This window comes from Eulemur rufifrons, chromosome 15, assembly GCF_041146395.1.
Source record: "Eulemur rufifrons isolate Redbay chromosome 15, OSU_ERuf_1, whole genome shotgun sequence".
In the NCBI taxonomy this organism is placed as follows: Eukaryota; Metazoa; Chordata; class Mammalia; order Primates; family Lemuridae; genus Eulemur; species Eulemur rufifrons.
In genome coordinates, this window is record NC_090997.1 from 12,126,512 (window position 1) to 12,139,973 (window position 13,462).

Consider the following 13,462-nt stretch of genomic DNA (forward strand, 5'->3'; position numbering starts at 1 on the left):
ATCACCAAATCCATCTTGTTATGTCTAGACAAGCCTGCCCATCCCCAAGTCTAGCACAATTGCATTTCACCTGGACACTGAAGTCTGCAGAATCTTAGTTTATACACTATCTTTTTAGAAATAAGGTGTTCCTCTGTAACTTCCTTCTACTGACTCAGCCCAATCCATTTCCTTCATAATTATTCCAGAATGAAAGAATGATCTCTTTTACCTGGGTCCATGGGAATAGAACTGTGGTTGCTCAATGCTGTAGCTCCACCCTCATCTTCATCCTCACTCTCTAATGGTGGGTCTGGCAAATGAAGCCCCAGGGCCTACGGAGCCGGAGAGAAGACAGTTCAGGTCCAGCCTTTCAGGGATCCTAGCTTCACCTACCCAAGAACACCCTCCTCCACCATACCTGGATCCGATCCTGAATGTCGGCAACTACATCTTCTCCATCCCCTACTGGCGCCAGCTCCACCTCTTCTTGTTCAGGATCTTGGTTGAGGGGCTGGTAGGAGTAGCCAGCTGGGCCTGTCCCCGTTTCCTCCTGCTCTTCCTCAGGCTCCTCACTGCTCCAATCCCCAGTGCCTTCTGAAGGGCCCTGATGTGGTCCCAGTTCCTCAGTCTGATTGGGGAAGATACGCTCAGGGCCCATGGTGTCTCCCCCTAGAACTACTGCTGCCATCCGGGCAGGGGCTGTAAGAACAGGGAGGCAGGAGAATAGGGATTGGATGAAACCACATTCATTCTCTCATCCAGCACGTTGTGGTCGGTCTCCTTTTGCGTCTACAAAACCAGCTCCCATCCCCAAGGTTCTTGCATCCCCCTCCCTTCCACCCCTTCACTCTCTTAACTCTCCCTGAGTCGGGGCTTTTATCTTCAACAGAGCCCCACCCGGCCTGCTCTGCCAATTCCTTAATAATCCCAACCGGAGGCCCTGCAACCCCCTAAAAGACACCCCTACCAGAACCCCACTCTCGCTTGGGAACCCCAAGTCACCAGACTTCCCCAGACAGGGCGTACCCGCCCCTCCTCCCCTCTCCTAGGGTTCCCCTTCGTACCGCCTGACAGACGCCCTTCAGGCCTCAGGGGCTCCGCTCAAAGGGCCCCCCCTGCGGCGTCCCCCACCCGCCCCACTGAGTCTCCGCGCTGGTGTCTCCGCGCGCCTCACCCGCTCAGAGCCCGCGGCCGAATCCGCACCTTCACTTCCGGCGGGGCAGGACGTGCCGGGGCGCTTAGTCCTCCAGCCCCGCCCCATGCTCATGATTGACGCTAGCGAGGACGAGGAGTCCGCCCCTTGCCCGCCTCCGCCGTCCCCTCCCCAGAAAACAAAGGACTGCATTACCCAGTGACCCCTTCGGGCTTGACACATCTGCACATGCGCAGAATCTCTCCGTCCGCGCCTGCCTGCTCCTCCGCCCTCGCGTCCCTCGGGAAACCGTGGGACTACAAGTCCCGGAAGGCTTCGGTCACTTAGCTCCGACTGCACGTGCGCGCACAGCTGCCCGCCGGAAGGACCGAGCCTGGCAGTGTTTATCTCGTTGGGGACCGAGGTGTCGGTTGGCGCGCAACGGGTTCTAGGCTGCAGGCAGCGCGAGGACCCGCGGCCCCGCCCCGGCCCGGCCTGGCAGGTAGCCTGGGATGGGTTGAGGGGAAGGAAGAATTGGGGTGGGGCTGGGGTCGCCCATACCTACAGCTGGAGTCGCGGGGGAGGGGCCTGAGAGTGATGAGGTGGGGGTGGGGAGGGGACTAGGGGGATGATGGGAGAGTGTTAATGGGGAAAGCAGGGCTGGGGGAGGATGCTGAGGACACCAGTGGAAGAGACCTGGTGGCTGGAGGAGGCACTGAAGGAAATTGGAAGGAAGACTGGGTTATGGGGAGAACGGGGAAGCTGAACATAATGGAAGCGGAGAGAGGTGGAGGGTGGTGTCTGGCTTTGTGGGGGATGGGAGGCTGGGGTGTCTAGAAGAAAACAGGGAGAGTCATATTCAGGGAAGAATATATGTGGTCAGTACATGTTAGTTTTTCTTCCTTTAGTGGAGGTGGGAAAATGGGAGGGGTGTTGGGTGGAGGTGGGAGAAAAAAATGGGAAAACTGCAAAGCTTTCAGGAGATGAGGAAGGGCCAGAAATGGGGAGTCTAAACTGCAAGAGATCAGAAAGAAGGGTAGATACATTAAGGGAATCGAAAAAGCTTGAAAATGCATTAGTGATGGAGGATCAGAGAGACCCAGAGATAAAAGAAGCCCCTAAGACCCTAGCGGCTTTTTCTCCTTGAGTTTGAGTTGTCCTTATGAGGAGAAACTACGATTTTTTTTCTTCACCTTTGGTTGGCATTGCTTATCTCTTCTCCTGTGCATTTTTTTTACTTTACCATGACCTATCGGAAAGAGGGGGAGAATAGAGGCTATGAGGGAAGATGAAAGACTTCAATTCTTAAGCCTTTGGACCTCCTAACTGTGCCCACAAGCCCAGATCCAAGATATTTTGGATTGAGAGCAGGAGTAATGAAGTGAGAGTAGCTTCCTGCTGGAGCTATTTCAGGTTGGGTAGGGTGGCTATTTAAAGCATGGGGTGTGGGGTTGGGGGAGGTTGGGTGGGTGGGACTGGCAAGCCAGCTGAAAACCACATCTCTTTCCTGCAAGGGGCCTCCCTTATTTGAGCTTTTTTGTGCTTAAGTTTCTGCCTGGCCCTTCCTTTTGCCAGGGCTTCTTGAACAGGGAGCAGATGATCCACCCAAACCCAAGCAGGTGCCTGGCAGCAAAGGCATTGCCAGTTTCTAGAGGATTTGCCTGAAAGAGCCCTTAAGTGTACCCATTATCACTAGGTTGGCAGGTTGTCTTTAAGAGACCATGACCTTTCATGCTGGGTCTTTCTCATGTCCCGCCCAAAGGCATTTTTGCCTCCCTTCTTTCCAGTGCACACCCCCATCCCTGTCCCCCTTTCATGGACCCAAGTTGGGGAAGAACTGCTGGAAATGACTTGTTTTCTACCACGATAGCAGGGTTGGGGAAGTGGCAAGAGGAGAAAAACCCTCCTCCCCACCCCCACCCCACTGCCAATCCCAAGCATACACATACCTTTCTGGCTTAAGTTCCTAGTCTTGGCAACATACCAGGCACAGCTGTGGGAGGAACTCCTTGTGCTTGTGGGGGGGCCTGGGTGACCCTGATGACAACAGCTCAGCTTGACAAGAGCTCCCTGTGAGGGGCTAACCAACCGTAATAACATGGAGGTCCCTGTCCTGGATCAATCCCACTCTGTTCCGGGTAGGGGCATTGTTCCACTCTAAGAGCCTAAAAGCTTTTCTGCTTTGAAGCACCCATGCCAGCTTTCAATGGACTGTCTGGGGCTGGCTGAGCTATTAATAGCTGTGAGTATTTTGAGATCCCTTTCCCCACCTTAAAGAACACAGAGATTCTTAGAGAGGTGGCAGTAAGCAGAGCAGAGACAAGAGAATATACCCGGCCAGGGAAGGGGGCTTAAAGTTTGTTCCAAGATGGGGACAGAGTGGAGCCTCTATGAGTAGGGGGCGATCATGATCAGCAGATTCTAAGCGGCAATGAGGTTGGAGTGGCCCCACCCTTTGCTGTTGGAGAACACAGGGCCAGGGCTAGCTCCCTGACCTCAGCAGGTCCCCTGGGCCAGCTCTCTGACCTCGGCAGGTCCCTTGGGCCAGGGCCAGCCACCTGAGCTGTGACTAGTGTCCCTGCAGAGGGGTGGTGTGGGAGGGCCACCAGGGTGACACTTGGAGGCAAGTGCTAGTCCTGGACAGAGTTACCGTGAGCTGGGAAGAAGTCTTGCCTCAGAAGCCTGTGGCCCTGACTTGTGTGCAGGTAGCAGAGGCAGCCGGCCGTGCCGGGGGGGCATGTTGCTGTAACCAGTGGCCCAGGGGATGTTACGGTGGACAGTGCACCTGGAGGGCGGGCCCCGCAGGGTGAACCATGCTGCAGTGGCTGTTGGGCACCGGGTATACTCCTTCGGGGGTTACTGCTCTGGTGAAGACTATGAGACACTGCGTCAGATAGATGTGCACATTTTCAATGCAGGTAAGCCAACATTGGGACTGTCCCTGGGTACCCACATCAGGGAGGGGAATGGGTGGCTGAATGAGGTTCAGTGGTGGTACCTGTGGCCAAGGGGATTGGTTTGGGGAAAGGTGGACAGTCTAAAGGGAGATTCCCAGGGCTGAGCAGAGCTGTGCCCACAGTGTCCTTGCGTTGGACAAAGCTGCCCCCAGTGAGGCCCGCCATCCGAGGGCAGGCTCCTGTGGTCCCCTACATGCGGTATGGACACTCAACCGTCCTCATCGACGACACGGTCTTCCTTTGGGGCGGGCGGAATGACACCGAAGGGGCCTGCAATGTGCTGTATGCCTTTGATGTCAGTGAGTATGCATCTCAAGAAAGGCTATATTCTGCCACATGATGCCTCAGGGGCCCAGGAAAGACTTGGGTTAGGGTGGCTGGGGAATAAGGCACCCCAGAGTTTAGGAGGGAGTGTCATAGGTTGCTTACCTGGGCAATTCTCTCACCTCCTTCAGATGCTCACAAATGGTCCACACCCCGAGTGTCAGGAACAGTTCCTGGGGCCCGGGATGGACATTCAGCTTGTGTCCTGGGCAAGATCATGTACATTTTCGGGGGCTACGAACAGCTGGTAGGTCTGGGAAGAAACTAAAGGTTTCTGGTGGGAATGAGAAAGAGGAACGAGAATTTAGGGTGGTGGAATGGGAGGCTTTGGCTTGTTTGCAGGTTTTGAGGGGAGAGATAGAGAGTCAGAGAGTGATTATTGGCTCCCTCTTTTCTTTCTTCTTTTTCTCTTCCCACTTAGGCGGACTGCTTTTCCAATGACATTCATAAGCTGGATACCAGCACCATGACTTGGACCCTTATCTGTACAAAGGTTTGCCCTTTCTTTCTCCCAGATCCACACCCTCCACTGAAGAAATCATAAGAAGCTCCAACAGTTAGAGCAGATCCTCTTCCAGCCTTTGTGCTGATCCGCTTCCCCCATCTCTCTGCCCCTGCCCAGGGCAGCCCTGCACGTTGGAGGGACTTCCACTCAGCCACAATGCTGGGAAATCACATGTATGTCTTTGGGGGCCGTGCCGACCGCTTTGGGCCATTCCATTCCAACAATGAGATTTACTGCAACCGCATTCGCGTCTTTGACACCAGAACTGAGGCCTGGCTGGACTGTCCACCCACTCCAGTGCTGCCCGAGGGGCGCCGGAGCCACTCAGCCTGTGAGTGTTTGTTACTTCCCTGTGGAGTCCCCCTTCCTGTCCTCCTCACACTTTTGACATTCCTCTCTCCTTCCAGTTGGCTACAACGGGGAGCTGTATATCTTTGGTGGCTATAATGCAAGGCTGAACAGGCACTTCCATGACCTCTGGAAGTTTAACCCTGGTAAAGAGTACTACCTTTAGGGGAGGAACCAGGAGCAAATGAGGTGGGAGGAAAAGAAAACAATAATCCTGAGTAGGTGAGGGGATGGGGGGTGGGGAAGATGTCTGGACTGGGCAGGTATTGAACTTCCATATAAATTTCTCTTTAGTGTCCTTTAGCTGGAAAAAGATTGATCCGAAGGGGAAGGGGCCATGTCCCCGCCGGCGCCAGTGCTGCTGTATTGTTGGTGACAAGATTGTCCTCTTTGGGGGTACCAGGTGAGGAGGAGAGAGGGGAGGGGCACAGGGAAGGGCCTAAGTCTGTGACTAACGGGAGAGTGGGAGGTATTTGAGCAAGAGGGTCTCGTGGGTAGTTTTCCTCCTACCTTCATCTCACTTTTGATCCCTACAGTCCATCTCCTGAGGAAGGCCTGGGAGATGAGTTTGACCTCATAGATCATTCTGACTTACACATTTTGGACTTTAGTAAGTACAATTATTCCTGACGAGCTCCTGCCATCAGGGTCCCTATCTTTGGGTGGTAATATCCAGGACTGGATCCTTTCCTTGGCTTTGACCATCTCCTTCCTCCAACTGCTTCCTTAAAGGCCCTAGTCTGAAGACTCTGTGCAAACTGGCCGTGATTCAGTATAACCTGGACCAGTCCTGTTTGCCCCATGATATCAGGTACAGCAAGTGGCCGGTAAGGAGGGATTGGTTGAGGATAAGTGAGCAGCACAGGCATGACCTGATTAGCTTGGTCTCACTGTGAAGGAGACAGACGGTTTTATTCTGCTGGAGATGTAATGTACTTGTGGGAAATGAGATGCAAAGAGGTGAAGTTACTGCCGTCATATGATAAAATTGTCAGCTGGGTGAGTTATATGAAATTAAAAATCAATCCAGTTTTTCAAACCAAGCTCAGAAGCATTACCTTCTGAGACCTGAGCTTATAAAGTATTTGTTAACATGCTAAGAATGATTGATTAAATCTTAGAACCTAGCTGCAAACTAAAGACACATTTAGGAGCCTCTGGATCTCATTAGTTCCAGGTCCTGGCTGCTTCCCTTTGAATTCCATTCTTAGGTTCAAATCAAGCACCAAAAGTTACTTTGTGTATAATTCTGCCCTTCTGGGTCATTTTGAAACATTTCCCATGCCTCCTATCAGTTCAGTTTAACTCTTGCTTGCTGAGGGTCTATGTATTCAGTATTTGGTGACATAGAATGTACAAATCTGACCTGATAAATTCCAGGCTGGCCCAAGATTGACATATGTGCCAGTACCTAATACCAAGTAGACTGTTTAGGGTCTTGGCACAAGAAGGTACTTGGTAAATCTTTGTAGAATGAAAGAATTGTTGGAAAAAAGAGGGATTTAATTTTAACATGGTGGGATAGGTGAGAAAGGCCTCAGGGAGGATAGGAGAGCTGAGTCAGAACCTAAAAAGAATGGGAGTTGAGAATAAAAATGGGCATTCCCGGTGTGGGTGAGGTGTAGGGGCTGCCTGTAGGGGTTGGATCTGAGCAGAGCAAGAAAGGTAGGTTGGGATGTTTACTGAGATGTGTACACAGATCCCAGGTGCTGAGACACAAGACCACATATATAAACATAAACAGGAAATCCACATGACCTTGGAGGTGGAAGAGTGGGTGGTATTGGATTTGGTGGTGGGTGGGCCCTGACTGTTAAACCTAGTAGGGCTGTAAGGAAGAGGTGGCTGTGGGCGGTTGGGCTTTAAGAAGTTGGAGGAACTGGTGTGTTCATAGCTTTGTTCAAGCAATTCTGGGCTTGGGGTGGGGGCTCCCCCTCTGTTCTTTCTGCCTGTCATTGTTGGCCTTTCAGGTGGGAGCTGAATGCCATGACCACCAACAGCAATATCAGTCGCCCCATCGTCTCCTCCCATGGGTAGGAGGAAGTTTCTGCCACTTCCCCTCCTGAGCCTGCTGTTGTCTTCACTGCCCCTGCCCATCTCTCACCTGCCTGCCCCTTTGGACCCTGGACTCCGCATACCTCCCCGTGGAGTTGTTGGACTAGAGGTGTTTTCTGTGCTGTGAATTCAGTGGGGAGCTGCAGGGGTGGGAGGGCTTGGTTCCTCCCCTCCTTGGGCCGAGGGCCCCTTCCCCTTGGTGCTCTGTCCCATCCACCTCCCTCCAACTGCTCCTTGGGCCTCTGCTCTGCCCCAGACCAGCTAGGCTCTGCTAGGAAGGGAATGGGGAGAAGGGAGAAGCAAGCAGTGTCTGAGCCTCAGGAGCTTCCCCCCTACCCCATCCCTACTCCCGCTCCTACCCCCACCCCCACCCCCACCCCCACCCCTTGCTTGAGCCTTGAGCATTGACTTGGGAGCTGAGAGGAGTTGCTGCTGTTGGCATGAGACCTCCTTCTCCCCGACCTGCGGAGGTGGGGACCAGCAGATAATCCCACCCTTCCCTGAGCTGTTGCTGTACCCTGAAGCTCAGCCAGGTCAGATTTTGTAAAAATGAATTAAAGTCTCCAAACGTGTGATGTGTTTCTGTGGAATCCGGTGGAGTTGGCAGGAGCCTGCGGTGGGGCCGGGGTACTGAAGACGGGCACTCTTGAGGTTCTGGCTTCTCAGCCAACAGTGTTAGGAAACCAAATGCCAGCAAGGCCTGGTTTCAGCTTCTGGGGCGCGGAAGTCAGCGCCCTGTGACTCCAGCAGAAGATTACGACGTTCTCTCCGACGCGGGCTCCCCTTTGGGCCGGGCTCCCCGGTGGCCGCCCGAGCGCGCAGTCTGTAATTTCTGTTGGTTCATCATCACGTCGTAACCCGGCCTCCAGGGAACGCCGGAAGAGGCGGGGCGGGAGCTGCCGCGAGCGGAAGTAGCGCCATTTGTCCTGCTAACGCCGCGCGAGCTGATGCGACCACCGCGTCTCTCAGCCGGGGCCGCGGCCCGGCGTCCCCGCGGGGCTCAGAACGACGGGGACCTGGAGCCCGGGACCGCGGCCTGCGACCTGCAGAGGGGTGAGGGCACGGGGCTGGAGGTGGGGAGGTTTGCTCTCAGGAGCCTGGCGGGGGTCCCGAGCCTGGATTCTGCGAAAGAGGCAAACACTGGGAGCTTCCCCAACACAGTGGGAAGTGGGGGTTGAGATGCTTCCGGGATTAGGACATCCTGAGCAGTTTCTTAAAGGTAGGATGAGGGTTTTCGGCAATGGGAAACGGCTTGTGCAATAGCACGGAGGCGGGAAAGGGCTTGAGTGGCTGGTGAAAGCTTGGTAAGTCAGTATTCAAAATCTGCAGACTTTTATTCAGGCACAGTTCTAGCTGCTGGAGATACAGTAGTGAATAAAGTAGTCAAACATTCCTGTCTTCATGGAGCGTAAGGGTGGTGGCTCACGCCTGCAATCCTAGCACTCTGGGAGGCAGAGGCGGGAGGCTCACTTAAGGTCAGGAGTTGAGACCAGCCTGAACAAGAGCGGAAATCCCCGTCTCCACTAAAAATACAAAAAATTTGCAGGGCGTGGTGGTGCACGCCTGTAGTCCCAGCTACTCGGGAGGCTGAAGCAGGAGGATTGCTTGAGCCCAGGAGTTTGAGGTTGCTGTGAGCTAGGTTGACGCCACAGCACTCTAGCCTGAGCAACAGAGTGAGACTTCTGTCTCAAAGAAAAAAAAAAAAGGCAGACAACTAAATTAATTAAAAGACAATAAAACACTGATTTGTATACTTACAGATGTGAGTTTCATGGTATTTGAATTATATCTCAAATTGTTTTAAAAGTGATGGGATATGGAGAGAGAAAGCAGAGGAGGGGTAACAATCTTAAATAAGGTAGAGAAGTCCTCACTAGAAAGGTGACATTTGAACGAAGGCTTGAAGGAGGGGAGGCAGCAGGCAATACATATGTCTGGGGGAAGTGTACCAAGTGGAGGCAACATGTGAAAAAGGAACTGAGGTGGGAACATACTGTTAGGAGGCCAGTTGACTGGAGAGGAATGAGGAGATTGGTAGATGAGATTAGAAATGTTACAGGGGGCCAGGTCACACAGGGGCTTAAGGCCACTGTAAGATACGGCTTTTACTCTGAGCAAGATGGAAATCTTTGGGGAGTTTTGAGTCCAGCAGTGACATGATCTGAAGTGTATGTGTGGGAGTGATAAGATCTGATTTCATTTTCTGTCCTCTCTGAGGCTGAAGTGAGGAGCTCAGCTTTGAGAGGAGTGAGGCTGGAGGTTGGGAGACCAGTTAGGACACTAGAGCACTGATTGAGGTAAGAGATGCCGAGAGTATGAACCAGGACATTGGCAGTGTAACTGAGCAAGGGAGATGGAGGCCCTTTTGGGGGAAACCTGTGAAGGAGTAATTTAAAAGAGAGCGTGAAAAAGAAGGGACTATGGTTTGGTCTACCTCTGACCTTACATATACACCTGCTTTGTCAAGATGAGGCACCAGGTATCTGAAATAGTTGGGGAGTTAGGTGTCAGTGTAATACCATTACCGCCTGTGCTGCTGGGACTTATAATAATGATTGGTCTGAGAGGGATATTGGAAAGGATCAGCTGCCTAAGGAAGGAGGATGGGATGATATCTTTTCTGCAGTGGGACATGCTGAACTGAGTTGTGTGTCCCTCCCTTCTGCAGGCACATCTAACATGTCATTTGAGGAGCTGTTGGAATTGCAGAGCCAAGTGGGCACTAAGACATATAAACAATTGGTAGCTGCAAACAGCACTAAGAAACAAGGTTCTAGACCACCTGTCCAAAGTACGTGTGTTGCAGATAAGCACAGGTGAGGAACAATGCCTGCCTTAGGAGGTGGAACCTTGAGTAGATGGGACCTTGAGTAGATGTCTGTTTTGTTGGGTTGCAGATGAGAAGCCATTGACCAAAACTGGAGTCCCCTTGACTTGTCCTTTTAATTTCTCTGTAGGCCTCTGGAAATGTCAGCCAAGATCCAAGTACCATTTTTACGTCAGGTTGTTCCCATCTGTAAAAAGGTGAGGAAAAGGCAGAAAGCACTTTCTTGCTTTCACTTTCAGCAAAAGGCAACTGAACAGTTCTGTTTTGTATTCTCTTATTCTCTCCAAAGGTGGCCCGGGACCCCCGCTTTGATGATCTGTCAGGAGAATATAATCCTGAGGTGTTTGACAAAACATACCAATTCTTGGATGATATCCGAGCCAAAGAGAAAGAGGTATGCAGCATGAGACTGGCTTAAGCGGGCGGGAAATTAGGGTACAGGTTAGAGAGTTGGGCAGAGGAGAGCAGGAAGCATAGCAATGAGCAGATTTGCAGGTTGTTGTTTTTTTTTTTTTTTTTGAGAGCAAGTCTCACTCTGTCGCCCAGGCTAGAGTGCCAAGGCATCAGCCTAGCTCACAGCAACCTCAAACTCCTGGGTTCAAGCGATCCTCCTACCTCAGCCCCCTGAATAGCTGGGACTATAGACACGCACCACCATGCCCAGCTAATTTTTTCTGTTTTTGGTAGAGACAGGGTCTCGCTCTTGCTCAGGCTGGCCTCGAACTCCTGAGCTCAAGCGATCCTCTCACCTTGGCCTCCCAGAAAAAATGTTGGGATTACAGGCATGAGCCACCCTGCCAGCCAGGGCAGATTTAATTCTCCCTAAATTGGTTCTGACATTCAAATCCTGGCTCATCAATTTACTAGTGGTGTGAACATTGGTGAGTTACTTAATCGCTCAATGCTTCAGTTTTCTAATCATAAAAATGATAATAATAATTACTGTCTCAGTGTTACTGAGCTAATATATGTGAACCTCTTAAAATAATGCTTGGCATGGAATTTCAGCTAACATTTACAGAATGTTAACCATCATATTCATTTTCTAATGTGGAGCTTGTGAAAAAGCAATTGAAGAAGCACTGTTCAGGGGAGAAGCATGAGAAACTGCAGCAGCTGCTTCAGCGAATGGTGAGTAGGTAATAATTACAGGCGGGTAGTGAGAGCAGTTAAAGGTGGGAGGTGTTCACAGTCCCTCTTGTTCTCCATCTCATCTCATCTCTGCTCCTCAGGAACAGCAAGAAATGGCACAGCAGGAACGAAAGCGGCAGCAGGAGCTGCGCCTGGTCCTGAAGCAGGAACGGCGGGCTCAGGCCCAGCAGGGCCATCGGCCATACTTCCTGAAGAAATGTGAGTGGGACATAACTATTGCAGGTTACAGGGACAGGGGTGCAGAGGCTATAGTGGCAAGGTACTGTGTTGGAGGTCCCTGAGCTCCTTTAAGGAAGACATGAAGGGTGAACCCCACAGTTATTTGGATAAAAGTAGAAATAGTTGGGAGAGGTTATTTGTAACCAGTCTCGTATCCCAAATTAGATTATGGCAGGGATTGTTGCTGTTATCTCCATCTACCCCCAGCCCCCACACATATGCTGGACTAGGCACATAAAAGGAGCTCCTAGTTGGTTGAATTGAGTAAGGTAGATCATATAAAAAGTTGGGTTGCTCACACATAACAGTGAGCTCTAAACAACTAATACATCCCAGCATAATGGTTGGGAGTTATTGACCTGGCTTGGGAAAGGGAACAGGGCGGGGATTCCTCCTTTGCTCACCAGCTTTTATTCTCCCTGTTATATAGCCGAGCAGCGCCAGCTGGCCCTAGCAGAGAAGTTCAAGGAGCTGAGACGCAGAAGGAAGCTGGAGAGCTTCTTGAGTCGAAAGAGGCGCCGAAATGCAGGCAAAGATAAGAAACATCTCCCTTTGAGCAAAGAGTAATAAGGAACTGTCCCCCTGCTCTGCCACTGCCTCAGGGAGACATGGACTTATGGGGACAGTCTTGGGTTTGGCCTGTTTTCCTGGTTCCTTCCTGTTCAAGGGCAAAGATCACAGCTGCCCTTGAACTAGGTTGGCTCAGGAGGCTGGAGGGCTCTTGTCCACAGGACTTGACAAGAAGAGTAGCTCAGCCTTCTGCCCAGCCATACTTGCCTCTGCTTGGATCCGGTTCATCATGTCCTCGTCCCATCGTTGCCTTGAACCAATGATTCTCATACAGAAGAAGAGGGGCCAGTGAGTGACCCTGAGGCCAGTGAAGGCCATGGAATCTGTTCGTGGCTCCCAGGGCTGGGACTTTATTTATGTAGGAGCCACTTCATAAACATTCTTGTTACTCATCTCTTTAGTATTCTGCTGTTTCATGCCATTTGCAGGTGGCCTAGAACTATTGTTTTACTGGGCTATGTATGGGATTAGGCAACAAAGCCAAAGCTTCTAGAAAGTGGGAAGTCAGATCAGAGACTCCTCCTACTTAAATCTTGGCCCTTCAAAGACACAGTCATTTTAAGGGTGAACCAATCCCACAACTCAGCCTACTTGGCTTGGTTTTGGATGCAAGGGGAGGTAGGAGGTGAAGACATAAAACTCCCCTGATAATATGTAAGCACAGCTGGCCCTCAGTACTGTTTGGAACTGGAATTTATACTACCCATGTGGCCTGGAAAAATCCTCAAGCTGATAACTTAAAGTGATCTCAGATTGGTAGTGTCAGCAGGCACCTGGCAAAAGCAAATGTAGTCCTCTCTTGAGGATTGTTCTTCAAACCCAGGCCTCAAGGAATTCTTTCAGATAAAATTTCAAGGAATTTGAGCTTACAATTAAAACACAAAAGCTGTGTACACAAGGAAAGAAATCACCGTGAGGGAGAATCGTTAGGAATAATGGGCAACAGAATCAGACTGGTAAAAACTGAGAGGTTAGAAGTATAAAATATAAAATGTTTTACTTATGTTTAAAGAAAAAGTATGACTAATGAATAGAATATCAAAACTGACCCAACTATTGTGATTAAAAAGTAAAACTTCTCAAAATGAAAAATATACCATTGGAAGTTAGAAACTTTATAGTGAAGTAGCTAGAGTTCTCCCTAAAGGAGAATGAACTGGAAGTAGGTCTGAAGAAGTTATACAGATGGAACACAGAGATGTAGAGATATGGAAACTGAGGAAAAGAGGTTAAAAAACATGGAAGATAAAACACATGAGAAGGTTTGATGCATGTAATCCAAATTCCAGAAGGAGCGAGTATTTCAGAGAGGCCAAGAATTTTCTAGAATTGATGAACCCTAAGAATCAGGAAGCCCAGATAATCCCAAACAGGACTTTAAAAAAAAGGCC

At 50.8% G+C, this 13,462-nt stretch overlaps 3 protein-coding genes across 7 annotated transcripts in view; 2 read left to right on the plus strand and 1 right to left on the minus strand.

Annotated features, from left to right (window-relative positions):
• MEA1 (male-enhanced antigen 1) overlaps nucleotides 1-3,797 on the minus strand; it is a 5,378-nt gene extending 1,581 nt beyond the window's left edge. Inside the window, exons 1-3 of one of the 3 annotated variants that reach the window (XM_069488139.1) lie at nucleotides 1,047-1,242; nucleotides 401-681; nucleotides 212-314 (exon numbers count right to left, since the gene is read on the minus strand). In XM_069488139.1, the coding sequence (XP_069344240.1) occupies nucleotides 212-314; nucleotides 401-670 (373 nt within the window). In that variant the 5' untranslated portion in view covers nucleotides 671-681; nucleotides 1,047-1,242. Of the gene's footprint in view, nucleotides 1-211; nucleotides 315-400; nucleotides 682-1,046; nucleotides 1,254-3,063 lie in introns of those variants that run through there. The other 2 variants (XM_069488137.1, XM_069488138.1) reach the window with 2 other exon arrangements.
• Nucleotides 1,264-8,096, plus strand: KLHDC3 (kelch domain containing 3). The gene is made up of 11 exons (XM_069488132.1): nucleotides 1,264-1,616; nucleotides 3,820-4,032; nucleotides 4,194-4,370; nucleotides 4,527-4,642; nucleotides 4,817-4,888; nucleotides 5,018-5,231; nucleotides 5,308-5,394; nucleotides 5,543-5,651; nucleotides 5,785-5,858; nucleotides 5,981-6,059; nucleotides 7,219-8,096. The coding sequence occupies exons 2-11, from the start codon at nucleotides 3,879-3,881 to the stop codon at nucleotides 7,283-7,285; spliced, it is 1,149 nt and encodes a 382-aa protein (XP_069344233.1). The 5' UTR covers nucleotides 1,264-1,616; nucleotides 3,820-3,878; the 3' UTR covers nucleotides 7,286-8,096.
• Nucleotides 8,097-8,184: 88 nt separating this feature from the next.
• RRP36 (ribosomal RNA processing 36) lies at nucleotides 8,185-12,463 on the plus strand. Of its 3 annotated transcripts, XM_069488136.1 has the most exons (8): nucleotides 8,335-8,356; nucleotides 9,521-9,600; nucleotides 9,972-10,119; nucleotides 10,261-10,327; nucleotides 10,420-10,524; nucleotides 11,187-11,261; nucleotides 11,363-11,480; nucleotides 11,932-12,463. In XM_069488136.1, the coding sequence occupies exons 3-8, from the start codon at nucleotides 9,983-9,985 to the stop codon at nucleotides 12,066-12,068; spliced, it is 639 nt and encodes a 212-aa protein (XP_069344237.1). In that variant the 5' UTR covers nucleotides 8,335-8,356; nucleotides 9,521-9,600; nucleotides 9,972-9,982; the 3' UTR covers nucleotides 12,069-12,463. The 3 variants fall into 3 exon arrangements, with proteins under 3 accessions (XP_069344235.1, XP_069344236.1, XP_069344237.1); XM_069488134.1 differs by lacking the exon at nucleotides 9,521-9,600 and having other exon boundaries at nucleotides 8,185-8,356; XM_069488135.1 differs by lacking the exon at nucleotides 9,521-9,600 and having other exon boundaries at nucleotides 8,185-8,356; nucleotides 11,199-11,261.
• Nucleotides 12,464-13,462: the final 999 nt, after the last annotated feature.

What these genes read in the sequence shown, in the direction of transcription:
- RRP36 (XM_069488134.1), top strand. Translation starts at nt 8,251, where the DNA reads ATGCGACCACCGCGTCTCTCAGCCGGGGCCGCGGCCCGGCGTCCCCGC. An exon ending in GGCCTGCGACCTGCAGAGGG is followed by an intron (nt 8,357 to 9,971) that starts GTGAGGGCACGG and finishes TCCCTTCTGCAG; the next exon opens with GCACATCTAACATGTCATTT. An exon ending in TCCGAGCCAAAGAGAAAGAG is followed by an intron (nt 10,525 to 11,186) that starts GTATGCAGCATG and finishes TCTAATGTGGAG; the next exon opens with CTTGTGAAAAAGCAATTGAA.
- KLHDC3 (XM_069488132.1), top strand. Translation starts at nt 3,879, where the DNA reads ATGTTACGGTGGACAGTGCACCTGGAGGGCGGGCCCCGCAGGGTGAAC. An exon ending in TCGGGGGCTACGAACAGCTG is followed by an intron (nt 4,643 to 4,816) that starts GTAGGTCTGGGA and finishes CTTCCCACTTAG; the next exon opens with GCGGACTGCTTTTCCAATGA. An exon ending in GTCCTCTTTGGGGGTACCAG is followed by an intron (nt 5,652 to 5,784) that starts GTGAGGAGGAGA and finishes TGATCCCTACAG; the next exon opens with TCCATCTCCTGAGGAAGGCC.